At 40.0% G+C, this 26652-nt stretch overlaps 1 protein-coding gene across 6 annotated transcripts in view; it reads left to right on the top strand.

The window, feature by feature from the left end:
* AFF2 (ALF transcription elongation factor 2) overlaps positions 1-26652 on the top strand; it is a 332507-nt gene that overhangs the window by 270943 nt on the left and 34912 nt on the right. For 4 of the 6 annotated variants that reach the window (XM_021547866.2, XM_021547869.3, XM_021547870.3 and 1 more), the window contains exons 10-12: positions 20476-20638; positions 21155-22174; positions 24153-24277. In XM_021547866.2, the coding sequence (XP_021403541.2) occupies positions 20476-20638; positions 21155-22174; positions 24153-24277 (1308 nt within the window). The remainder of the gene's footprint in view (positions 1-20475; positions 20639-21154; positions 22175-24152; positions 24278-26652) is intronic. The other 2 variants (XM_021547868.2, XM_021547867.3) reach the window with 2 other exon arrangements.

Raw genomic sequence — 26652 nt, 5'->3', positions numbered from 1 at the left:
GCCCCTGGGTGGCATTGCCAGGGTCTCTTCTCCGTGCAGATTCCCAGCTGGTGCCATGCTGGGCTCTGCAGCCCCGGGCACGAGGCACAACAGGCCTCCAGCAGCTCCGCAGCGGGACAGGCGCTGCCCCGGGTCGGGATAGCACTGGGCTGTGCCTTGGATTTCCTTAGCTGCTGCTGTTCACTCCTCAGCAGCTCAAGAACACTAAAAGACTGCTTGAAGTGATTAGCCATTATTTATCTACATTTATGAACAATACATTTCATGTCATCATTTACTGCACATATTGGGAAAGTTATTGGGCTCTTTGTGTGACTTCTGTTCCAGGAAGTGAGTGTGGCATATTTTTTTTTTCTTATGTAACTCTCCATTTATCTCCCAGAGCCTGCTTTCTGCATCACCACTTTTTTATTTCAGTTTTACACATATTTTTGTGTGTCAAGCAATGAGAAAAAAAAATGACATTAAAACATCTGTTCTAATCCATTTATCACAGAGGAACAATTACAAATAGCACTTTACCAATTAATTAGTGACCTTATTCATCGTATACACTCAAATCATGCTAAGGCAGCTTCTTTTCCCTTACATGATTTGCACCATTTTTATCATCTTATATGACTGATGCTACTGAAATAAATTTCTCAACATGGCTCAGAAAGACAAAGGCAAATTATCTCTTTCCCCAAGTGAATGTTAATGAGTTGTAGGCTGGTGTGCATCATTGCTACCACTTCTAGCAGTGTCCCTTGTTGCAGGTTGGAAAAAAAAAAGAAAAGTTAATTGCTGGATGCCACTAGAAAGTCCTTTGCCCTGGTTTGTGTGGAGCCAGAGCACTTGGTCTGTTTGCCAGATCTGGGAGATCAGTGCAGTCTGCAGCTGGGCTGACCAGCATGTGAGGGAAGTTCACAGTGTTTAACAGCAGCAGCAAATTCTCCTGACTACTTCAAGTTGTCCACAGGCTGGATGCAAAGGACCACAGCTGCTACTGAGAGTTGCTCTGTCATTACACAACTAATGCATTTACTTCATTAGGTCGGCATCTTTTTAAACCAGTTAAGGGTTTGCCTCATGAATCGAAACCTTTTCTGGTGTATCTCATCCATTTCTTTGGAGTTACCCCAGCAAAAAAAAATTGTTCCAAAACATTGCGAAAGTAGAGAAAGATGACAAGATGATAAGAGGGTCTAACAGCTGAAGCTATGAGGTACAAGACATAGAGAGAAGACAGACAGTTTGTGTCTTTGGGGTAAGCAAGCTAATTCTCCAATGGAAGGTTTTGAGTTTTTAATCCTACTTATGTAATGTAAATAAAAGTTTGCCTGCCATAGCTAAGCTTATAGCATTAGACTTTCTGAGTGGGGCCAGGAGTCACAGGAGTCAAGCTGGTGTAATCCAAAACAATTTTTAAGTTTAGTGAAGGAAATATGTATTACATTTTTTTAAAATGTTTCTTTCTAACTCAGTGTTAGGAATTCCTGTCAAAATAAACTTTTTAGTGCTAACATTGACTTCAAGAGCCAGTATTGCCAATGAGGAGTGGGCCTAAGGATCTGTGTCAGTGACATGAATCTGTTGCTCATATTTTGAGGTAAAATTCATCCACTTTACAGAAGGATTTGTAGACATCTTCTTGTAAAGCAGTGAATACTTCCAGTATAGCTGAACTGAAAGAAGGAGCAAGGGTATGATGCTTCCCATGAAGTTGTGGAAGTTTGGTGGTTTTGCATTACTTTTTTCTACTTCAGAGCAGCAACACTTTGTGGGTATGGTTTGGGATCAGCTCCAGCTCTCAGTCAAGTTAATGTGAGCTGGATCAGCTCCTCCACAACAAGCAGTTGTAGTTCAGTTCTGTGTGGAAACAAGCAAATGTGATGGAACACATCCCAGGCAGCTACGGTGGGACCTTCACACTTCTCATTTTGCAAAAGGCAAGTTTTACTGAGCATTTAAAAAAAGTCTTTAAAAGTGAAGTGAGTGTAACTGATACAGAAGTGTCTGCCTGGGTTGTGAATAGCCTGAAAACATTTTTCTCCGAGCAGCAAAAAATTCTGGGCAGTGCAGTGCAGGCTGATAGAGATGGTGGCAGGGATGTTTCAGGGATCAATATTTGTTACCCAAATGACCAGCATGGCCAGAAAGGAGGGAGCATCTCTCCAGGAGATTGTGCGGGCATTTTTAGGGTGAGTTGTACCTCACCTAAAAATACCTATCTGTGGCAAGGTATCAGTATGCAGATACATGAGTGAGAGAAGCTGCACATGAACATGTGCAGGCATTTAACAAGATACACATTATCCTGGATGTCCCTGATTGCATTTTACTGCAGCAGCATTCTGTGTTTACAAAGTAGGAGAAACTAGAAAAGTCTAGTCCAGTGGCCTAAAAACAAGACTTGAAATAGAAATCCTAATTTTCCATGCTTGCCATTTTTCCCAGTAGTCTCTGTAGTATTGGTCAGACAATTCAGAACTTGCCAACCTGTGTGCCAAGATGTAGACATCCTAAAAATCGTTACAGAAACAAGAAACACTAGAAGATTCACTCAGGATTTGGTGAATTTTTGTGGGAGATACAGAGGAATTTGGAATAAGGCATTATGTTGAAGACTTCATATATGAATAAATGTGTTCTCATATATGTGAAATATATACATCCTCCATGACATACCAGTGTGTACCAGAAAAATACTTGAATAGTTACATCACTGCAAAACCTAGAAGTAGAGAAGAGCCTGGAAATTCTGAGGAGATTCTTTTTGGTCTTTTTGGGAAAGTGAGTGAAAAACTAACTGTTGATCATGCATAAGAATGAGGAAAATTCTAGTGTAGTCTGAAAAATTGACAACTTTTTACAGAAAAGAAACAGAAGCATATGAATTCAGCTATATTAAGTGCTTTTTTCATAAATATCTCCAACAAAATAAAATATTTTGACAGACTTGAAAGCAACACACTTTTATTAAATTGATCGAAAGGTTCCGCTGGCTTTGCTTTGCACTGCACAAGACATCCCTCACAGACAGGATGCAGCCAACTTAAAGCTCTCAGCAGGGACTGCACTCTGGGCTTAACTGATTACATAAAACATTTTGAGTCATTTTAATGAAACAAAATATTGCATTGCAGATGAAATTAACTCAAAATATTTTACTTGAATTTTCCCAATAGAAATGTGTTATGTTGGGGGGGAGTTTGAAATTTTCTTGCGTGTAGTAATGCTGAATTTAATGAGAATTTGTTTTTTGTCAGGTTGTCCTAGGGGAGAATTTCTAAGAGCTCTGCCATGTTTTCCATAGAAGAGCTAATTAGGATTGTATTTCTCAAGTCCTGCTGGGGGGACAATCTGTGGTACAACCTCCTGCATCACTAGTGGAGGTGCAGACCCTCCAAATAAGTTATAATAGATGGCAGTACCCCAACTGTACAGGACCAGGGACCTCTGCAGGGTGAGACTTAGGGCAGAGCTTTCAGGTGATTCCACTTTGCCAGCAGTGGAGGGTGAGGAGCTCTGCAGATGCTCAGCTGCTGCTCAGCTCAGGCAGCTGGAGCTGATGTGACAGAATAAAGAGGATTTCTTTCAAGCCCGTTGGGCCTGGGGTGATTACTGAGCACTACAATCAGGGTCTTTTACTTTTTCTTGTTTTTTTAAAGTTTGATTGCCCTCGCATGAGGCTGGAAGGCAGAGAAAGGGCTGTGGCAGTACAGATTCCTATGATCTCCCCTTGCCATGCAATCAGAAGAGCTCTGCAATTGAATATTTCGCAATAATCACTGCATTTTCAATGGAGATTATATAAAAGCAAATATCAAGGCCTCTGGCTGACAAAAGCTGAATACAGAGGGAAAATATGAAAATAGCAACTTACTTCAGCAATAAAGAGAGTATATTTTATACTGCAGTTTTTCTTTTTGTTAAATCATGACTTTCTAGTAAATGACATCCCAGAAGATATTTATCAAAGCAGGAAAGCACTAGAAAGAAGCACCCTGCATTCACTTTAATATTTCTCCTTTTCTTCTGACATTTTCTTGCCTAGAGATCTAATTCCATTAAATATGTACATTTTTGACTGGAAGACTTCTTCATGTATCTTTCAGATGAATCTTAAAAGTACATAAGGTCTGTAGGGCAGGTTTTTTTAAGTGCAAATGAGGTGCACAGTAGAATATTGTCTATGAGGCTTTTCAAATTATTTATATTCCTGCAGTGCTTTACCTTTCTCTTTCTGTGATAATGATAAGGAAGAAGTGAGACTCCAATGCACATTCTGTGGAACACTGTCAAACAACATTAGTCATATTTAATATCTGACATGCAGGAACTTACTTTGGCTGCTATCCATTTTTATTTGATTTATTAGACATTATCATGTGTATAACTTTCTCTGATCCCACAGCGTTTTCAAGTTTTAAAGCCTGGTAGGCCCCCAGTTGGTCAGTGTTTGCGCCCCACTACGCTGTTGTGAGTGGATATAAATTAACATTCCCTCATTAGGCCTGCTTTGGAATCTGCTGTAGGAATAATGACAGCTAAATGCTCTGCTGGCCCCCAGCCATGCCCACCTGTGCTGTTCTCCTCCAGCCTTTTCTGGGGCTGTGTAGAGCTGGGTTTGACAAGGCTGGTGCCTGTGGCTCCGCTGGTAGGGGCTGACAAAGTGGCTGCTGTCCCCATGCCACCTTTGAAGCCACGTCCTTCCATTGTGTTAGAGGCCACTGTGCTCTAAGAGTTGCTGCTTCAGATGTGGTATAGAGCAAAGGGCCTCCCATTTAAGGTTTCATTGCTTTCTTATAAGAATTTGAGTGAAGGGTGTTAATCTCATGTCTCAGCCAAATTGCCACTTAACCAATTATAATCTGCCTGTACTGCTGTTAGTGGCACCCTCCTCCCATTTTCTTTCTGCATCTCCAGCCTTATTTTAGGCCCCTATTGTTTAAATAACTTCCCCTCATCATCATGCAATGGTCCTAGCTCTGCTCTACCAACAACTATACAGAATTATGCTGACACAAAGAAGGTGATGGTAATGCATTGTTTTCACTGGCTGTGTTGAGATGTTCAGTGAATTAGATTTCTGTAGAGTAAGGAGAGGCTTCAGCAGAAGTAGTTATAGAGTGACCTGTTAAGTCTCACTAGCAGGAATCTGAGGGCCAGCTAGGTCTTCCCATAGCTACAAAACACCTTATTGTCAAGGGCTATCTAAAATGTAAGGCCATCTTCAGTCTAACTGTGGGCTGCTCTTTCTTGTCCAAACAAAAATGGCTAATTGTTCAAGAGTCTCTACTATTCCTGCCCTGGCTGTGGCCACCCGTGTTCTTGTATCTCCTCAGCTCTCCTCTCAAGACCTCATATTTTTTCTGTCCTATTTCAGTCTTTCTCCCACTGCCCTTTTCATCCTTTTCTTTTCTTTTCTTTTCTTTTCTTTTCTTTTCTTTTCTTTTCTTTTCTTTTCTTTTCTTTTCTTTTCTTTTCTTTTCTTTTCTTTTCTTTTCTTTTCTTTTCTTTTCTTTTCTTTTCTTTTCTTTTCTTTTCTTTTCTTTTCCTTTTCTTTTCCTTTTCTTTTTTCTTTTTTCTCTCGTGAGCTCTTCCTTAAAGCCACGCTTGCAGAAAATCTCTTTTTTGTGTTTAAGCCCCCCACACATGGCATCATGGGTCTTGCACAGCCCAGCAGTGCAGCAGTGCAGTCACAGGTTCAAGGTGTGGTGTGGAGGCTATGAAGGTACCCCATAGCTATACCAAGCCAGTGCTCACATGCCCCTTCTCTTAAAGCATAGATTCTGTTTCCCCTCATATGTTGGCCAGCTTTACTGAGAAAAAAGAAATGGCAGTGGCAAGTTGTCTAGCTTATCCCACTTAAATATCTGTTCTTCAGATGAGCAGATCCCCTACATGTGACCAGCAGTGACTAACCTGAGAAAGATCTGCAGAAAATGTCTTTCTCCTGAGTCTCTTTTATTGAAGTACAGAAGTGCAAGTGACTGTGGGGATGGCTGCACTAAGTGCATGTTTATACAAGTCAAACAAAATATAGTGAAAATCAGGGCTGTACCTACTCCCAGAGGTTTGGACTCTCAGAGCTGATTGCTCTCAGAATTGATACATTTTCCAGGAATTTAGTTTACTGCTTGCTTACAATCTGCAGCCCAAGCTCCAAATAATTGACACCAGTGTATTAAAACATGGCACACTCCCAGGGAACAACAGTACGTATATAAACTCTTGGAGCTTGTCTCCAAGACTTGGAGCTTGAAGGTCAGTATAATTCTAGTCTCTACCTTCGCCAACAAAACTCCTTTTGGTTCTCATCCTTGCATGTGTTGTTTTGCTGTTGAACTTAACTATTATAATATTGCCTTTGCCACAAGTTCCTGAAGTGGATTTGGACTGATGAATGCTCTCAGCTTCCTTCAACTTCTTCTTCATAATTCTCCTCTTCTTCTTTTTTTTTTTTTTTTTTTTTTGTTTGGGGTTTTTTTTGTTGTTGTTGTTGTTGTTTTTTTCCTTTTTCTACTTTTATTCCTCTTTCTTCTTTTTGTTCTCCTTTTCCTTTCCAGTCTCTTCTTTTATCCATGTGTGGCTAATTGAACACACATCTGGAAGGAATTATCTACTTCTGCTCAGATTCCTTCTGGTTCCCTGGCTGGAGGAGGATTCTGCCATTCATCACTAACTCAGACACTGTAAATGGCATGCCACTTTGTCCCTCACTGCCAGCTCAACCTCCTTTAGAAGTCTCTAGGTTTATTCTATATAAATAAGGTCCTCTGCAGTGTTGCCTGCCAGTTTCTATTGTAGTGTTCAGTCCTGCCCCCCACTGAAATCCCAAGACTTCTTTCATGAAGATCTGCTTTCTCTGAAAGTAGTTGCCTTTCTTCAGTTTTTTGTCTGTTGTATGGTATTATTTCCTCTTCCCAGGTCTTGACGTGACCTTCAGGTGGTGCTGAGATCTGCTGTTGTAATTGTACATGGCTTGTGACAGAGGTTAATTCAGAGAATAAGTCATCTAACTTTGGTCACTGCGAGTTTTGAGAAATCACATTGCAGGTGTTGAATTATAGCTGAATCTTTGACATGCTCAAGGAATTCTTGTGCCTGCTGACTTCTGCAAAATGTAGTCTGATAGCATCTCCTAACAGCTCAATATATTCCCAGCTGTAGTTGAACTGAGGCAGTTTTAGTTGCACTGCAATCAGTGTAAGGGGGTGGTAAAAAAAAAGTACTTTTAACACTGAGACTGGGGGAACTTCCCCTCCATGTTTCCTTCCTTTGGGCTGCCTGGCAGCTGCTCTCCACATACTCCATCCCCAGATGTTTTGATAACATCTCTGCTGATAAGTACTAGCAATATATCAACAAATAAAAGTGCAAAGTAAATAATCACTGTCACCAGAAATCTATAGTTGAGACAGCACATTTTGAAATATGCAGAGGTGAGAGTTTGTCATCCTCAAAGAGCCAAGACCCACATACATGCTGCCATATGGCTGCAGGCACCTGTGGGACCCAACAGGAAAACTTGTCAGCAGTTTTTCATTTGCAAGCTGCATGCACCTCTTCGTCTATTCCCTGTAAAACATCTGAAGAGAGTGGGAGAGGCATTAGCAAGATAAATACATGTCCAAACCCCAAAGAGAGAATACAGATTGGTGTTGGGAGAAAAAAAAATCTATTTTATGCTTAACAGCCTACCACAGGAAAATGGTTGAGAGGAGGAATGATGCTAAGTGTGAGAAGCAGTTCTTTTTTCACAAGATTTTCCCTGCCGGAATCTCATCAAGCTAAAAAAAAGGGCTTCTCTAAGGCTTCTTGTCCCCACTAGATAATGGTTTCATCCTTTGTTTTCTTTTGTTCCTACTTCCACCATTGATAGCAGCCTACAGGAAGAGGGTTGAGGAAATATGTTTCTTCTGCAAAAATCACTGTAGGAAGAATAGCCAGAACATAAATGATACTGTTTTGGCTTCAAAAGGGTAAGCAGGTGTCTTAGGAGTCCCAGAAGAGTGATGTGCAAGCTTGTACAAACAACCTCCGAATCATGCCTGTTTGTTATTCACACAAAGAGTTGAAACTGTCTGAATTCCTCAGTTCCCAGAATTCAGATGGTGCACAATGGCCCATAATGAACAGCACCTGTGCTTACCTCAATTACTACACAGAGCTGAACAACAGCAAGAAGGGCTTTCAAGAATATTTTTTCAATAATAGATTTAGTTATGTCTTTCATAATTGGATTCAAAAGCTCAAAATTTCATTTTGCAACTTGTTCATGAAATTTGTATGAAAAAGTCTGGCGTTTATTCAAAAGAAATACTCTATGAACAAGAAATTGCAAAACAGCCAACTGCTGGTAACTAAGCAGCCAAATTATAGTCCATGCGCTTGGCAAATACACCATCTTTTTTATTATTTCAGTAATTGAATTTCTGTTAAAGCGTGGAGCATAATTTAACATCAGGAATTTATTTATAATACAATAGTGTTACAGTAATAAATGCATTATTATTGTCACTTTTAATGGAGTCTTATGTATTCCCTCAGAGACTATGTGGCAGACTCTGAGACAACCACTGCATCAGTGTTGTTTGTAGACAATTGAATTAATTGGAGACAGGGTCATTAACTCGACCTGAATACCTCTGATTGCTTCTGTAAATAAGGTTAGAGAGCAAATGGCTAATCTTTGTTGTCATTATAGATTCTTTTTACATTTTCACACTGCCTTGTATATTAAGATCATTTTGCTAAGCAGCTTTCCAGGCTGTCGTCGTGTTTACAATATTGTCTTGCATGGCACACAACCGTAATTGTATCAGACTTACATTTCATTTCCCATATCTATATAAAACATGGTACTAGAGAAAGACTATTCTGAATTGCAGCACATAAAAACCATTGGACCAACAAATTAATAAACCAAAATGAATGAGCTGTGGCATTAAAAAATAATCAAATCACAAAACAAAAGTTGATTTTGTTTGCTTTTGTTTGAAAATTCCGACCTGCAAGACTCGCCAGGGATAATATAATGAGTCCATTACTCAGTTGGGAACATGACCTGCAAGGCCAGCTCTGTGTATACCAGCCTATGAGTTAAGTGTTATCCTGACTTTTTGGCATGGATTTTCTTGGAAAATGAGCAGTGTGCTGTCATTAAAGCACAGATATTTCTCAAGGAGAGATCAAAAAAAAAGGGCTGTGAGCACACTGTTCCATTTCTCAACAAAGTTAATGAAGAATGTGTCCTGAGAGGCTTAGGAAGGCATGTGTCAGGAACAGGAGACACCCTAAACTTGAGAATGTCAGGTTCACACTGAACTCAGGGATACCAGCTTGTCATCACTCCCATATTCCAGCCTATACTTAAACACTTTGCTTTCTCAGAAATGGCCTTGTAAGCAGAAGAAAACAGCTGGCGGTGCCTGCTATTTGCATGTATTTCTTCCATTCTAAATTTATATTCAAGATGGGCTTGAACCCAAACCACAGATATGCAGTGTGAGTTATCTACAGTCAGGAGCCACGTGTGGGATCCTGAGTCCATCTGTAACCTAGACGCTAAGCGATGTTTTATGACTTCAGATTCAAAAAAAAACAGCCTCTCCACTTCAAAACTTGCATGTAGAGCTTTCAGCTTCAAAACTTTGCCCAATGCAAACGACCATTGACAGTCTGTTGGTGCAGGAATCCAGCCTGACTGTGGTGGGAGGAACATACTTCCACACTACTCTCAGCAGCCTCTGCACCAATGACTTACAAAAACATTTAGGGATGTTGCTTCACTAAAAAAGCAAAGGAGGAAACAAAGCAGTGAATAGATGCTAAGCTGCTCCAGCATGTTTAAGGCATCATCTGAATTTACTTATTGGCATTGTAGGTTTTGCCCTGCAAAACAAGAGGGATCAGCCAAGCAATGTTATTACTGGACAAGATCCAGCTTAGTACTGATCTGAAATGCAGGGTGAGTTTTTAGCCCTGGGCCAGAGTGTCTGTGTCTCTCCCTGCATATTTTCAGGGATGCAAGCACTGATGGTGTTCACCTCAGACCTTGCTGTTGAAGCAATTGGTTGTGCTCAGCCTTGGACCATTTGTGTTACCATCTGCTGCAGGGGCTGACTTTGGAGCACTGTCCTTCAGTAATGTAGCTTTATTGCCTGTGGTATCACAAACACTGCAGGTAGAATTCGAGAGGATAGGGGGGTTTTTTTTAAGTGTAATGCTGAAAATAAGTCACCACAGCTCCACTTCCCTGCTGGTAGAATGACATCTCACTGCTGATCTTTGTCATTAAAAACAAAAGAGTTTCTTGTAATCAGTAACTTCCATGCCACACTAAAACATTAAGAGATTGAAGCTGTCCAAGCAGATGTGTGATGAAGACATTTTCACCTTACTAAGGGAATGATCATCAAGTGGAAAACAATAAAAAGTGCAAGAGAGATCAAACTTTGCCTATTTACCTCTGTATACATGAGGGGGTTGGGTTTTCCTGACCTTTGCTTGTTGGCAGACCTTCAACAAATCATTGTTGAGACAATAACCCTTCTTGAGTCTGGGGAAAATGGATAGTGATAATGTTGAAAAGGCCATTTCTGGTCACTCAGGAACATAAATGTCCAGGAAGAAAGCATCTTAGGTGGAAGGTTTTTAAGAAAAAAATAATATAACTAATCCTAAAGATCAAAATAATTTTGTCCATACTGAGTGTTTTTCATCACTCCCTTGACAAAACCCAGTTTATGCTCAGGATTATGGTCACTCTTTTCCTGAAGCCCTCTTGAGGAATACAGTGTTTGCCCACCCCTGGGAAGATGTTAAAGTGCCTCTGCCAGGCATCCCAGTTTCTCAGCCTGTGTTAAGAAAGGCAGTGTGACACTTCAGGAAGGCATCCAGTGTTAATTCTGGCAGTCCCAGTTATTCTTTCCTGTCTGAATGAAAGCTGGCTCCAAACTTGTCCTCATCCTGCAGACAGGCAGTGCAATCCCTGTGTTTGCAGTGTTTTGACTTGGCTCCCACAGAGTCAAGTGCTGCTGAGCATCACCAGCTCCCTCTGGCAGACATGGAGCTCTGTTTGCCCACAAGATCCCAGCAAGAAAGTGCAGAAGCTATTTGGATCTTCTTTTTATTTTGGGGTTGATGTAAAAGGCTGAAAGGAAAGATTTTCAGCCAGATAAGGTTACAGAATTACAGAGTCTCTGTTTCCTTTTGCTGTCATTCAAAATAACAAGCATAGAAAATTCTGTTTAAAATAGATGAGCCTTTTTGACTTAAAGGGTTTTCATGTCAAAGATTTAAGATGTCAGGTTTAAACATGACAGTGATAGTATTAGGCAGAGTATGAGAGCAGATACTTGTAGCAACTGTCATTTTTTTTCTGTTTATTAATGGTCTTTTGTGATTTATAGTGAATGTTGTGATGGATCTTTAGGTCCATTTATCATTCAGAGAAGCACCTTTTTTTCCTTAATACCTACGTATGTCATAATTAAGGGTTGATGCTGCTTAACGATTTAGCTCTGTTCTTAGCATAAGAACATTCAACATGACATTTAATCCTAAATAGATTTTATACCTTTTTTAAGTCTATAAAGCAAAGTATTATGTAACTGTCTAAAATCAGCAGCATTAACAGGAGATCATATTAAACATAAATATACAGAAGGTTGAGATTTTTCACTCCAAATGGTGCCTTCTACCTCATTTTAAAATGCATTGTAAAGAAGACACCTGTGTTTCAGCATTCAGCTTTATTAATATTTTACTAGACAGCTTTCTCCTTGTTCAAAAAACAAGTCATGTGTGCTGAAGTACATCTTTATATCCATGAAAGGCTCTGGTGGTGTGCCATAAATTCATCGTGTTCCTTTAGGAATACTTCTTTAAAAACTATTTCAGAGTAATTGCCCATTATTAATAATGATGATTCCTTTTTACTGTTATGGCAGTAGCAGTGAAACAAAGTGTCTACTTGTGGTTTTCATGAGTGCCTGTGTACTTTTGTGGTCCCTGTTATTACAAATTCAATCTGATGAACGTAAATATGCTTGGAGTCTCACAATACTACATGTATTAATAACAGGGGGAAGTACCAGGAATTCAATTATTTTGCCTGTTGAATCCCAGGGAGACACAGGAATTGAAGCAGTATTCTGAAGTGTGGGACTGGTTCTGTAACCACGGGGCTGTCTCTCTTTACAAAGGTGCAGCAGTCATTTCCACAGAGGTGGATTATTTGTGCCTTAGTCATTTGAGTACATGCCTATGACCAACCATGCCTGCAGCACCAATCCTGCTGTTCCATTCTTTCTACAGTGCATAATGCATGGGGATTGCTACCAGTTTGTGAGCAGCTGAAGCTCATTTAGTTGAATATTACCCAATTTGTTCTGATTATACTTGGTTTTTATCTCTTCCCCCTTCTGCATTGCTTGTTTTACTCATCCTGCTCCTGATAATAAATACAGTTGGAGACATCTTGGGTCTTTTCTAGATAAGGAGAGCTTTAACACCCTGCAACAGGCTTTTTTCTCTCCTCTGGCTTTTGTTTCCAATCCCTCCCCTTTGCTCTGGTCAGTAAACCCAGTTTTACTGCTGATCTGCTCCCAACAGATTCCCCTGGGGAAGAAATCCTCCCATTGTTTCATGAGCTTATGTTGCGACACACTTGTTCAGTGCTCAGGTGTAAAGTGTTCATGTGTGCCATAAAGCTTTGGAAAATCAGGATATGCCTTTTGGCACCTTTTCAAGCTCAGAGGTGTTGTTTTACATGGAAAGAGAAAAAAAAAACAACTTTCTAATGTTTTCTTAGTGCTTGGTTGCTCAGCATAGTAAAATTAGCTTTCCTCAGATAACAGATGAGACTGGAAATGTTGAGGAGTTGGAGGTGTCATGTGGATCCATCTGCACCAGTGTGATTTGGTCCCAAAGCCCACAGTTCTCTTCCCACTGGACTCTGCAAGCTGGATTCTGTTTTCAGTTAGAACTGAAGCAGAACTGAGTTAGAATGAGAAGGGTAGCTCGTTTAGAACATTACGTGCCTAAATTTCTGCCATACATGAATGAGAAAAAACACAACACTTTGCTTTTAGAGGTTCACTTTGGATAGTTTCTTTCATGACAAAACTTGGACTTTCTTCTGTAGTAAATAAAATCAAAGTGTAAATAACTGACTCTTTAAAAAACATTTTATGTTCACTTGAAATTATGAACTGTAGAGGGGCGAATATGTGCCTCTGCACTTCCACAGAAGATTCGCAAAGTGTACTGAAAAATGCAGTATTCCAGGATTTCCTTTGCGGAAAATAAAGAATGTGTCAGTCCTCATATCTAGCTTGATTCAGTGGGGCAATATTTATATAATAAAGTGCTTCCATTTTTATCAAATGAGGCCCTTTGGAGTCTCACAATGAGAGAGAGTATTCCTGTTCTTCCAGATGCCAGGCAAATAGTAGCACATCAGGGCACAGTACAAATAATGCTCTCTGACACTTGAATGTATTCACTAAAATATTGTACATCAAAAAGCCTACATACAGAATAATATCATGCTCACAAAATTGTTTCTAAACTCTGAGGTGATCAGAGTGATGCACCCAGGAATCATGGATACAATATTGCTTTTAATATGCAAAATACCCTTCTCTTCCACATCAAGTGTGTATAACTGTGCTGTGATACTGGAAGGAAAGTGATTACCATACCAATAGTTCAGAAAGTTTTTTTATGTGCACCATTAGAAATGTGGCTTTTAAATTCCTCCTCTTCTGTTTGTTTTTTTATAATGTCATAAGTTGATACGTTATACCTGTTCTTTATCACAGGTGATAGAATTTACTGAAGGCCAGGAATAAAAACCGAAAAAGAGTCAGAATAGGACAGTAGAAACAGTGCCATGGTTGAAGTCACATTGCAGATGTATATACACAGTTCCACCTAGGATTTGTGGCTAATGTAATTCTTTATTGGAAGGCTTTGACCTTGTTACAGATTCTTGGCAGCTTTTCCCCACTCTATTCATTACTAATGCAAGCTGTCAATCACTTTAGTTCTGCTTTGACATAGATTGTGGCTCATAGGAGTTAGCTCTGTCATTCTTTTTATTTCTTTCATCTTTACTATCCTTTTTTATGGTCTTTAAAGCTGGGAGTATAAAAGGGTTATATGTATATGAAAAAATCTGTTTCAGTAGCTCTATCAACCTTGTTATAAACAGTCTTTGATTAAAACAGTTACTTTTGAACACAGTAAAATGAGGCTGTGGCTTTTTACATACAACATCGTGTAAATTACCCTCCCCCTCAAAATAAATCAGAGCTCCTACTTGCATTACAGTGCTAAGGATTGACACAGGCAGATCAGCTGCCACATCCTGAATAACATATTAGAGAGGTTTTCCCTTTCCATGTGTTTTGAAATGAGAGAGCCATCATAAGTGATGTCTTACTACACGTGCTAATGTTAGCTGAAGCAACAATTTCCACACCTTATTTCATTTCATTGACCTGGGTACTGATTAATATTTTAAAAGCCTTGATACAGGTTTTCAGTTCCTGTGTCAACCCAATCTTTGAAAGTTTAGATTTGAATCCTACCAGCTTGATGTTAAATAATTTAATACTAACCAAAGGAAAGGCAGTGAACAAATCATCCAGAGCAATCCTTTTCTTTAAAAAGCAATCTAATAGCAGGCGTATATAAGTTTGAAGATAAAAATATGAACAATTCATTATAAAAAAAAATTGCAGCTCCCTTTCAAAGTAGAAGAGAATATTACTTCCTGATAATGGTGTAAGAATAGAAGAGAAATAAAACTCTGTTATTGAACAGTTATGATATTAAATTCTGACACTAAATATTAATCTGCTAGGTGCTGCACTATTATTATCTGCTAGAATAATGAAACAGCCTTTTATTTGCAGAATTCAGTGTGTCCAGCAATACCAAGTAATGCCCATGACGTTTGCAATTTTTCTGTAGAAATAGATCCAAAGGAGAGATTGGGCTGGCTTCTGAACAGCTCCAGAGTGTTTGTTCCTCTGTCTCTTCAAATAAAATGTAGGTGGTGGGACAACACCACATATCCAAATAAAAGAAGTGTTGCTGTCTGCTCTGGTAGATGCTGTAGTGAAGTTGAGTGCACAAAAGTCTTGCTCAGAGCTGGGTGCCCAATTTTCAGTGCCCTGTGCAATCAGACTCTTTGTTCTCAGGAATTTGCATTTTAAATAGACAAGCCAGATTAAGGGTAGGCCACACAGCCTCTTTTACTCAGCAGGAACTGATGCACAGATGTATTTTCTTCTCAGACTAAAAGCAAAATTCATCTCAGTTCCAATCCAATGCTTCAACAGGAAGATCAACTACTCTGTCAAGTCTGTAGTCATTTTTCGGGCATAGACCTTGCCATTTCCAGATTTCATGGTTGAATTTTCCTTAAATACAGGCTTGTGCTTTGTAGAGTGGTGCTTCTAATGGAAATAAATTGCCAACATGGATGTACTGTTGACTAACTGGTCAGTTCCCATCTACAATTTCCCACTGTCCAGCAATGCTCTGCTTTCTCTAAGTTTACATTTTGATTTCTGAGTAGAACAGTGAAACAAATGGCTGATTCATCATTACTCTAAAAAGGAAGGGTTAGAATGAATAAACCTATTGTTGGAGAGCACCATCTATTTGCCAAATTCTCCTCACAGCAATTAGCATGACTACATCTAATTGGGAAAAGATTCAGGGAGATCGCTAAGGACTTGTGTTCCTTGATGAGTTTTACTGCTGTAGTCTGAATTATACCTTTTTTTTTACATCTGTATTTACAAGGTTAAAAGTTTGTTATTTTTGTTATTTTTCTTATTAGATGTTAACAAGCTGGAGTATTATCTTTGTTGTAGCTACCAGGTTTAATTTTGAAGAACATTTATAAGAACAGTAGAGTAAATTATATGTTGAAAACAATATAATGGTCTGGATGACAGCAAGAACAAAAAAAGCATAAGCCATATATCAGACCTTTGGTTCTCTATGCAGCATAACGATCCAGCCACATAATAATGCCATGACTGCTTTAACTGACTTTTGAAAAACAACCCATGAATTAAAAAGCAAGCTTCAGAGTGATTTGGGCAGCTCACCTGTACCAGTGAACTGCAGTGAAAGAAAGATGGTTGGTGTGTGATGAGGTCAGTGCAGCTCCTCACCAGGAGCCATCAGCAGCCACACAGCTGCAAGTCTCAGCTTGCTCAGCAAGAGCTGAAAAATTCTTCAGGTTCTGATGGCGTTTGTCCCTTCCTTCAGGGCATTCCTCATCTCATACTTTGTGGCCATGCTGTGCACGGTTGTCAGGAGCTGAGAAACGCTCGCACTGCAAAAGCACAAGAAAGGAGATAGGTGAAGGTGCTGCAGAAGAGCTTCCTTCCAGCTGGCTTCCAGATGTTCCTCTGTCAAAACAGGTCCCAGCTTACCAGTCTGCAGGCAGCTAGAGACATCCTCATGGTGACCTTAGCAAGGGACAGAGGCCTGGCTGCCCTTCCCCCTGGGTGTGGGTGTCGCTCCAGGGCTCTCATCCCCATGGCACAGGAGGAGCTCCTCGGGAGAGGGCTGAGCAGCCCCTGGCCCACCTGCTCTGAGCCAGGGGTTCTCCCTGCCGAGGCATTCTGCATCTTTGCTCCCAGCCTGGCCGGGGCTCTGCGTCAGGGCACAGCACATCTGACTGCCCTGCAGGACTCAGCTCAAGTGCTGGGCACAGGGCTTGCAAAAGGAGAACAAACTTAAAAGGAGGGCAAAACTGATGTTTCTATTAACTGCAGAGAGGCCTTGCACTTCGAGGATGTGACAGGCCCACACTGAGTATGAAGATGACTGTAATACCTCTGCTGTTTGCTTTGTGTGTTTGCACTGCAAGCTCTTTGGCCCAAGGACTGTGCCTCATCATGTATTTACACAGATCCAGCTCAGCGGGTCACTGGTCTCAGTAGGGGCCTCCAATCTCAAGTGATAATAATGAACTGGCTTTCTTCTAAGTGTTATTTACCCAAACAATGCTGTATTCCATTGTGAAGCATTGTTTTTATTAATTTTTTCTTCCAGTTCACATGATATAAAAACATTGTCCACCCAAACACTGAGGAACAATATGAGTGCTCATCTCCTGCTGGGAAATAAAAATTAAATTGTTTCAAGTATCAGTCCTTCCTGCCCCCTTTAGTCACTTTGAGGACTTGTGTCTGATGATAAAATGCTTTAAATCAATTTTAAACCTTGTCTGGACTGGCATTCCTTGTCTGGATCTTAGCAACATAACAAAGCTTGCTTTGAAAGTCTCTTCAAGAGGCAACCCCCAGTTCATGTAGTTGAAACCTATGTGAGGAAGCCCAGTTTATTTGTATAACAGCTGCTTGAATTGCAGAATCTAGCCTAACATCTTTCAAAACATGATTGAACTTTATATCTGCAGAAATCTCTGGAAAGAGTGCAAACCAAGTATATTTTAACTAAGAGATGCATTTTATTTAAGGAAAAAAATCACAAAAGGCAATCCAGAATATCTACTGAACTTATTTTATTGGAAGCAAAGATTCATTTTTATGCACTTTTATGCTTTCTTTTGTTTTTTTTGTGAAATGTATGTATACATTTTTCTTCTCTGCTGAACTGCATTGTAAGAAGTTGATTGTGCTTGTAGCTATGTACTAGATCTATCTTTGGTAGGGTGTGATGCTAGGTAAGGCATTTTGGGTCTTATCTGATTGTTTTGCAAAGCATGCACATTTGCTCTCAACTCAAACTACATGATGAAAATGAATGCTTCTACTTTGGTAATGAGGATCAGCAATGATGCCTTCAGCATGAAACTGCCCGGTGTAGCCAAGGCATAATTTTATTACCCCAGATGAAAGAAAAATATGACCTCATTGTGTTTTGTATGAAAAACATTTTGAGCCTGTCTGGTTCCTGCATGCTTGCTGAGCTGTGTTACTCAGTAATGTTTGGCACATGGCAGCTTTTTCCAAGCGAGGCTGGTGTACAGAAAGAAAGAAAGAAAGAAAATAAGGCCAGGTTGGAGCTGCTATCTATTTCCATGGTTTTATTCCTGCCCTTTGTTAGACAGCTGCAGTCTGCTCCAGAATGACTCCTGTTGTTTTGTGAGCACATCCCAGCTACAGTGTTAGTCCCAGAGTGCTAAGAGAGGTAAGTTGTGTTTAGAGGTGGGAAAGGTCTGGCCTTTCCTTCTTTGATCTGAGATAAGAGGTGTTAGTCCTTACATGAATTGTCTTAATGAGAGCAGACACGCCAGTCCTGAGGGCAGAGCATGTCCTTAGGCAGATGTGCACAGCTGTGTGTGCAGCCCCACACACACCCTCTGTGTGGAGGTTGCCTGGGCACAAACCACTCCAGAGAAGCTCTCAGATTTAGGGGGAAAGTTTTTAAATTAAAACTTCAGTCTTCTGATGATTCCATAAAGAACACTTTTTTTCAAGGCTGATGCTTTATTCTGGCATTATAGAATTGAATTGCTATGTTTGCTTCCTCAGTCTGGGAATCGTTGTGGTGTTTTCTATTTTATTCTTCCTGGAAACATTTGCAATGAAATATGAAAGCTCATTTTTCATCTACTATTAGTGTTTTCCAAGTAAAAAAAAAAAATAAGACTGAAATTACTAGATGATGAGAAAGGCAAACACCCCTACAAACACACTTTCTTTTTCTCCACTTTTCTGTTTCCTTGTTTACTGTAAAAAAATGGCATGAAAAGTGTGTTTTCTTATACTCTGTTGAGCTTCACTGAAAAGGAGGGATAAAGGAAGAAATAAAAACAGTTTTAAAAAATAATTTTATGAAATGCAAAATGTAAGATCCATTTTCATTCAGCAGTGGTTAGTTTTCCATAATACTTTCAGAAATGCCTGTATGTTTTTATCATCTGTTCTTTAAGTTGCCATTTACGTCCAGTTAAAATTTTCTAAGTAGCTCTACTTGAGTCAGTTGAGTAAGGAGCCACTAAAAGAATTTAAAAAATAAAAAGTGTATGGACTTAATGAGCAACAAAGTTAGTGATCTGTAGCAATTACCCAAGTGAGTAATTTTGTTTCATTAATGCACCCTAAAGCACCAAGCTGTTTTGTCAATGGGCGCTGCAGGGCCATTGCCAGGCTCAAAGAGACAGTTTTGTTACCAACCATGGTATAAGCGATAGGTTTTACCAACAAGGAGGAGAGAAAGTAGCTTAGTGTCAAAAGAAAATTAAAGTCCATCTATTATTGTCATGGAATCCAATGGCAATGCTTGTAAAGGTTCTAGCAGAGCAGGGTCACCCATCAGTTTGTTCTGGATTTTCCTTTTTTGCTTCTTTCCCTGGCTTTTCCACTTTCTTGAATACTGTGGTTTTTTTAAGAGGGCATCTTGATGCACTGAGCAACTTGGTTTGGAAAGGGAAGGAAAGCGTATTCCTGGCTTAGTTTAATCCTTCTTGGAAGAAAATAGAAAAGCAAATAGAACAGAGGCAAAACTGTATTATACCTTGTAGGTGCCTCTGGATCACTCAATATGGGACACACACAGTGTATGATATATTAAGGTGAAGTATTGAATATCCATAAAGGCGTACTAGCAAATGGTGTCAATTTTCAAACACTTTGCTTTGTCAGCTTCACAAATTTAAAATCAATCATCAAAAGTCCCTGTATAGATCAGCTGAAGAGACATATAACCTTATGGTTATCTCCCTGATGAAAAAGTTGAAATTAAAGATGAGTTTATAAAGACTCAGATTGTAAGAATTCTGTAGTGCTAAAAGCTGGGGTCATCTGACCTCTTAGATTAGAAACAAGTGATGAGGAGAAACAATGACACACAGTGCACTGTTAATAAATACATGTTGGAGGACAGTTGAACACACAGAAAAGAGATTTCACAGAGAAGCTTATTTTCAGCATGAATGCTATTTTCTCACTGCATTATCATAAATATGAGAGAGAAAAAAGCTATAAATAAAAAATTTTCAGGCACTCCCTGGAGACTTGTCAAAAGGACGTAGTTTTTGTACACTGCAGTGTAAAAGTATTCATTAAAATTAATTTTTAAAATGTCCTGTCCAATATTAGTTGCCTGATGTCCTTCCTTTGATCATAAATTATACATGAACTGGCAAAAAATGAAGAAACCATGATTCCATTAATGAATTATTTAAGTGTGATTGTTAGTTTTTGCAATCATTGGCCTAATAAGCTCAAGCTTGTGACAATGAAGTGTTTCTTACTGGAGGGTGATGATGATGGTAATGCTATTAACATAATCAATGTGTCCCATGAGTCATGAACCCACCCAGCTCCTCTGGTGGCTCCACGGTGGCACAGCCCCTGGAGCTCTTTGGGTCTGCCTGCAGGAGAGGGAGGTGAGGCTGAGTTCATTTGGGGTGAATGGGGTTCACTGGGCAGCACTTGCAAAAGGCCAGCAGCACACTAAGAGAGGATCTTGTCCCCACAGCAGCCTGCCAGTGCCAGTGGCACACGCCGCTGGCTTGGCCCATTCCAGCGGCGGCTCCGGCAGCTCCAGCGAGTCCGAGAGCAGCTCCGAGTCCGACTCCGACAGCGAGAGCAGCTCCAGCGACAGCGAGTGCAACGAGGAGTCACGCAGTGCCACGCCAGAGGTGAGGCCGCCCTCGGCTCTCCCCGGAGGGGAAGTGTGGAGGGGAGCACAGCCCCGCTCCCTGCTAGGGGGATGTTGGAGTTCTGTGCTGTTTGATGCTGTTGACTTCTTTTCTCTTTGCTGTTTCACGTGTATGACCCACATACTCATTCTAGCTTTTGGAAGAATCTTTCTGGCCTACATTTGAGTTGCTTTAAAGAAATATTTAGATTTTTGCCAGTAGCTAGAGAAGACTTTATTGACACAGTATTCAGCTGGGACTAAGGAAAGGCAACATGACAAAACTATCTCTCCAGGGACTAGCTAAACTTTTTAGTTGTATTAAATTTCTCCAGGGCTACGTTGTAAACCAGATAAGGAAGTCTAATTAACCATAAATACTCCATAAATACTCCTATAAAACTAGCAGTCACCACTAGTTGACTGAAATAAAAGGGTACATTAAAAAAGTTCTCTTTTAAAGGAAAAAGCACTGCTTCTGTCTGAGATTTGTTTCTTGTCATCCTTCAATCTGCAGCCCGAACCCCCCTCAACAAACAAATGGCAGCTGGATAAATGGCTAAATAAGGTGAACCCCCACAACAAGACCATCATCAACAATCAGAATGAGCCTCACAGTGAGAGCAGCTCCCAGGCCCAGAGCAACCAGCAGGCCGAAGGGCCAAACAAAGGGAAGCTCAACAGCAGCCTGCCCCCGACCGATTCCAAAGACCGGGCGATCCTTAGTCCCATCCGAGAGAAAGCCAAACCACGGGTTGCCCAGAAAACCCCAGAGGCAAAAAGCTCCAAGCAGAAGTCACCAGCTCATAATGAGCCAACTTCACAAAGGACTACTGGGAAAAAGCAACCCAAAAAGGTAGAAAGGACTTCCAGTGTAGAAGAGTATAACTGGCCCAAACCAAATAATACCAGCAACACTCCCAAAGAAAAAGACACACAGGAACCCCCCGAGCAGCCAAAGGTTCGAACTAAAGCAGCAGTTGGGAAGACAGCTCCAAGGAAAGAACCACGAACTAGCACAGGTCTCACTTCAGAGAAGAAAAAGTACAGAGGCCCCAGCAAAATTGTCCCAAAGTCACGGGAGTTCATTGAAACTGATTCATCTACTTCTGATTCAAACACAGACCAGGAGGAGAGCTTGCAGGCAAAGGTGCTGCCAGCCTGCACTGGGTCTGGCAGTGGTGTCAAAGTGAAGGACTCTGGCAGTAACATCCTCAGCGTAAGTAGCTTAACCAGCAATAGCAGCAACACATCCATTGACCAGACCAGCAACGACCTGGAGGAGCAGCTCTTTTCTCCTATCCCAATCGTACAAAATGAACTTCTGTCCCCACTGAGAGAATATGAAGAACTCAAATCTCTGTGGGTGAAAATAGACCTTAGTTTACTCTCTAGGATACCTGGACAGGAAACTTTTGAGACCACGTCTGTGAAAAGTGAACCAAGAGAGGCAAATGTGAAACACAGGCGACCATCTCGAGAGTCCCCTACCCCAGCAGCTGAAAAACCCCCCACCAAATCCAAAAGAAAACATAAGGTAAGGACAGACATTTACAAGTGCACTACAAATTAACATCAGAAACTAGTAAAAAGCAAACCCCAGCTGACAAAATCAATAAATGTATTTTTTGAGATTTTTCTTACAAGTTTTTCACTGTAGTTGCTCACTCATCTATTTGTTTCCAGTGTTCTATAATCTGCAGAAAGTGATGAGTTCGTGTTAGTACAGTTTTGGCCATACTCAGATAATGTGACTTCTGTTTGGAAGGGAGAGGTTGATTGTCTGCCGAGTTAAGGTGTTTTCACCACTGGTTTAAACAGGCTTCATCAAAGTCATTGGAATGGTACTTGTTTATGCTCCTGGTGAATTTAATTTTTTTATTGTTTTGTGGTATGAACAAATACGATCCATAGAAATATAATTTACTTAACTAGCTGCTTTCTCTGCACTCAAAAAAAAATATATTTTGACTGCAGGCATTATGTTTTATCATGTGGTTTATGTTATTTATGCCTAAGGGTGTCCTACCTTGTGGGATATGACATTGCACTTCAAACTAAATGTGTTTTCAGAAAAGAAATTGAGGTTTTATATCCTAAATGAATTTTTGTAGTCCGTTTTTCCAGCTGAAAGCTTGTACTAGGGTCTGCCTGTAAGAAGTCATCAGAGTTTATTTTTTTATACTCCAAATTTTATAAGTCATTGTGAATATTACTTCAGCTGTCTGTTTTGGTGGACTTCTTGAATCCTAAGTTTGAGGAGTCCAGTGGTATATAAGAATTAATGCAAGACAAAGATGATGCCAGGCAGACACAGGGTCTACACCCCTCCCTAAATGAGTCACTGCACTGGCTCCTTCCCTGCTGAATTAAGTGAAAGTAATCACATAAGTAAACTCAGCAGGTTTTTATTCAATTTATATTCTAGCTGCACACTACAGAGATGCAAGAACGAAGGAGAAAAAAAGAGGAGAGGGATGTATAAATGTCCATACTTATGTATGTCTGAGTACACTAGGGTGCATATTAATTATACCAAAAATAATTCTTGCTGGGTAGATTAGTGGAGTATCTGTATCATGGAGAAGGAATCTTGACTAAAACACAAGAGTAGAATTTGCAACTAAAGTTAGGGCTCCTAGGGAAGAAAAAAAAAAAGGGGGAGTTCTATGAAAGGTATAACCTCATCATTTCCTTAACTGAAACTTTGATTCAGAAAGTAGCAAACTGGAGAATCTTGCTCTGGGCCTGTGCTAACATAAGCTAGACTCTGAAACATAAGATAGACTCTGAATCAGCCCCTTCAATGTTGTCATGTGATTGTTCACTGCTACCCAAAGGGGAAACAAGCCAATTAGGATGACTTAAGGGTATACCAAGTGTTAAAGCAGGGTAGGGAGAGACTAATTTTTGTTTCTAAATCATGCTATTAAAGATTTTATTTTAGCCATCTACTAGTGGACTTGAAGACTGATATTAAGGTTGTAGTGACAGAGCAATAATCAGCTTTGCTTGTATCGTCCTAGTTCAGGCAAAAAAGTTATGCATCAGGGACTCTTCCAAAGCAAATTTCAAATGAGCTATTGCTGTTAATGACTACCCCAGCTCAGTCCTCTACTCCTAGTCCTGTGAGGAATACTTACTCAGAGAAGTTTTCCCATCAACTTCTATTAGGTAAATGAGTAAAAGCTATTTACTTGAATAAAGTTCAGTGCTATCAAATCATTGCATCTAAATTATTAATTAAATTCCAGTGCACTATAGAAGATAACTTTAGCACACAAGACATTTTGCTTCCTAATTATCTGCTATGTCACTTGTTATATAACAACTTCACGTCCTGTGTTTGGAGCACGTTTAGCCCTTATTTCAGGTGACTTTCACTTCTCTTAGACCAGTAGTTTAACTGCTGCTGCTATAAAGGAAATATACTGAGATTCCATAGGTCATCTCGGTGGCCAGTGAAGCTGTGCATAAATGCTGGATCTTTTATGCTCTGCCATTTTTTGTTAAAGCAGACAGAAAGCCTGGAAACCTTTGTTGAAAGCAAGAAGCAGCGCCTGGAGGAGCCTCCAGCTTCCTGTCTGCTCCCACCTTGTATCTCTCCAATACCGAACCACAGAATAACCAGCACTAAAGAGTAAGTGGATTTTTGACATCACATTCCTGAAGGATTTCACAGTACTGTTCTGTAAATATCTTTGTTGTAGAATCAGATGGGCTTTACAGCCTATCAGCATAAGTGACACAGCCTTGTGGGTATTCCCATCCATGAGGAAGAAAATCCACGTGGCTTTGGATGAGGTTTGTTCCTCCTTTTGATAGCCTGCAGGACTTCAGAATGCTGCCACAAAAAGTGTACTTTTCAACCTCTTTTCAATGTTCTTTCTTGCCTCTGTTACCTTTAACCTCTGTGGACAGAGAATCCTGTTAAAAATGGGATTTATTTGATTGCCTGGAATTAATTTTTTGAAATCATTTTCATGAGTTCCCAGTTTTACTGAACAGAATAGTGAAATTGCCTTTTTGTTTTACCTGTGTATACAGCAATGACAGGGGCCACCATCCCAGGTGTCTCAGATATCTGCTTTGTATCTCAGCAGACAAACCATCCAATAGTTTGTGCCTTTCAGAATGTCTTTCAGAGATGGCTGTAATACTTGAACAAACAGGTGCCATATAAATTATGATTCTGATTATAGAGTCACAAGTTAACATTCTATAAATAGCCAAAGAGTCCAATTCCTTTTTTGTTATTTCGTGCTTCTATGATTTTGAGAAGAGGTGCTTCTTTTTGCTTTGCACTAGGATAAGCAAAGGATCAAAATCACAGCAGACTTCTAAAAACAATTTGAGGATAATATAGCTAAATTTAGATAAAGTTCAAAAACAACTTATGAAATAGCACACTAATTTCAAAATCCTTAACGAAAGTTGAGCATAATTTTATTCTGGTATTAATATGGAGTAACTTCAGTCTGTGAATTAGGCCCTCATTCAGGCACTGAGAAAATCAGAGATAGAGTCTGGAAAAGGAAGATGAGTTGAAAGTTACTGTGGGATGTGTAACATGTTGCACATTTGATAAACATCATGATGGGTGTTGCCTGATTGTCATTGCTAGATATACAATGAGCAGAGATATATTGCAGAGGGAATCAAGGATTATCCATCCCTAACACCTCCACAATCCATTAAAAAAAATATTTCTGTTCTTGTCACCATCAGGCCCTAAGGATCCACCCCCAACATGATGTTTCTTAATTTGAGCTTGTTTTCCAGGTCGTTAATTTGATTCCTCAGAGATTCCAACCCTTGGATATTCTCTGTTAAAACATAATTGTGTCCATCAATAGTTATTTCCACATACTAGATTTTTCTCTCATCTGCCTGAAGTTTTGAAGCAAAATTTTCTGACTTCATTTCCACCTCAATGAGACCTGGATCACACTGCATTTGCTGTTACTAGTGTTTCCTGAGTTTGCTTGAAGAAAATGCAATACTTTTTTGATTCAGGTTTTCAACTCCAGACACATGCAACTGAATATAGACCAATGTATTTCCCAGAAGATCAGGGAGCTGGATGAACTGTGTGAAGACAATTTCATAGAAATTTAAATGTTCATTTTTAAGCAGTTTAAGCAGTCAGGAGTGATTCTGTTCTCCAGAGGGCTGAGTACATTTTTAAGGGGAGGCAGAAGAAAGTCCAGTGTTCAAGGCCATGGGGAAAAATAACATTTCAGGGGTAAAAAGTTGAAGAACAGGCTTTGCCATTTGGTATTCCCAAAAGTTCTAAGTTTCCTTTTAGAGCTCTCTATGTAAGGACTTTAAGAAATGCTTGTGAGTCAGCTACAGGTGTGAAGATGATCTTCCTTCCTTAAGGAGGTGTTTAGTCCCATGGTGGATGTTGCCACTTAGTAGGAAACTTAGGTCTCTCCCATTAGAATTTGATCCCTGTGCCAATAAGCCAAGTTCCCCAAGGCAGACATGAGATTTTTATTAGGCTTTTTTAAAGGTACAGGAGTGTTTTGACAGAAAGACCACGATCTGGGCCAAAATTTGGAGGCATTCAGGAGTCTGGAGCAATCAGTGAAAGATAGGTCACACCTGTGCTTTCACAGCTCCCATTGCCTGCCTTGCTGTGGTTTAGGCACTTGGATACATTTTTCTATAATCTTCCCCTAAATATATGGACTCAATAAAGCAAGCAAAGATGCACAATTAATCTTTAAACGGTCACATGTCTAATAGGGGCAATTATATGCCTAATTTCCACAAGTTTCTGTGATTGCATGTACAATTTGAAATTTCAAATGGCCTCTTGTGAACTTGAAAGGCATTTGCACAACCAGAAGCAGGTTTGTATTATGTAGTCTTTGCATAAGCCATAATTACATCTCTGCTTCTTCCCTCACATATTCAGTGGTTGATGCCTTTTCCAAAATCTGACCTGACACTTAAAATATATGTTCAAAGTATTGCCACTGTATTTTCCTTATTTCTGATACTTACAGC

This window comes from Lonchura striata, chromosome 14 (assembly GCF_046129695.1).
Source record: "Lonchura striata isolate bLonStr1 chromosome 14, bLonStr1.mat, whole genome shotgun sequence".
NCBI classification, from domain to species: domain Eukaryota; kingdom Metazoa; phylum Chordata; class Aves; order Passeriformes; family Estrildidae; genus Lonchura; species Lonchura striata.
This window is presented reverse-complemented; position numbering and strand designations above follow the sequence as displayed.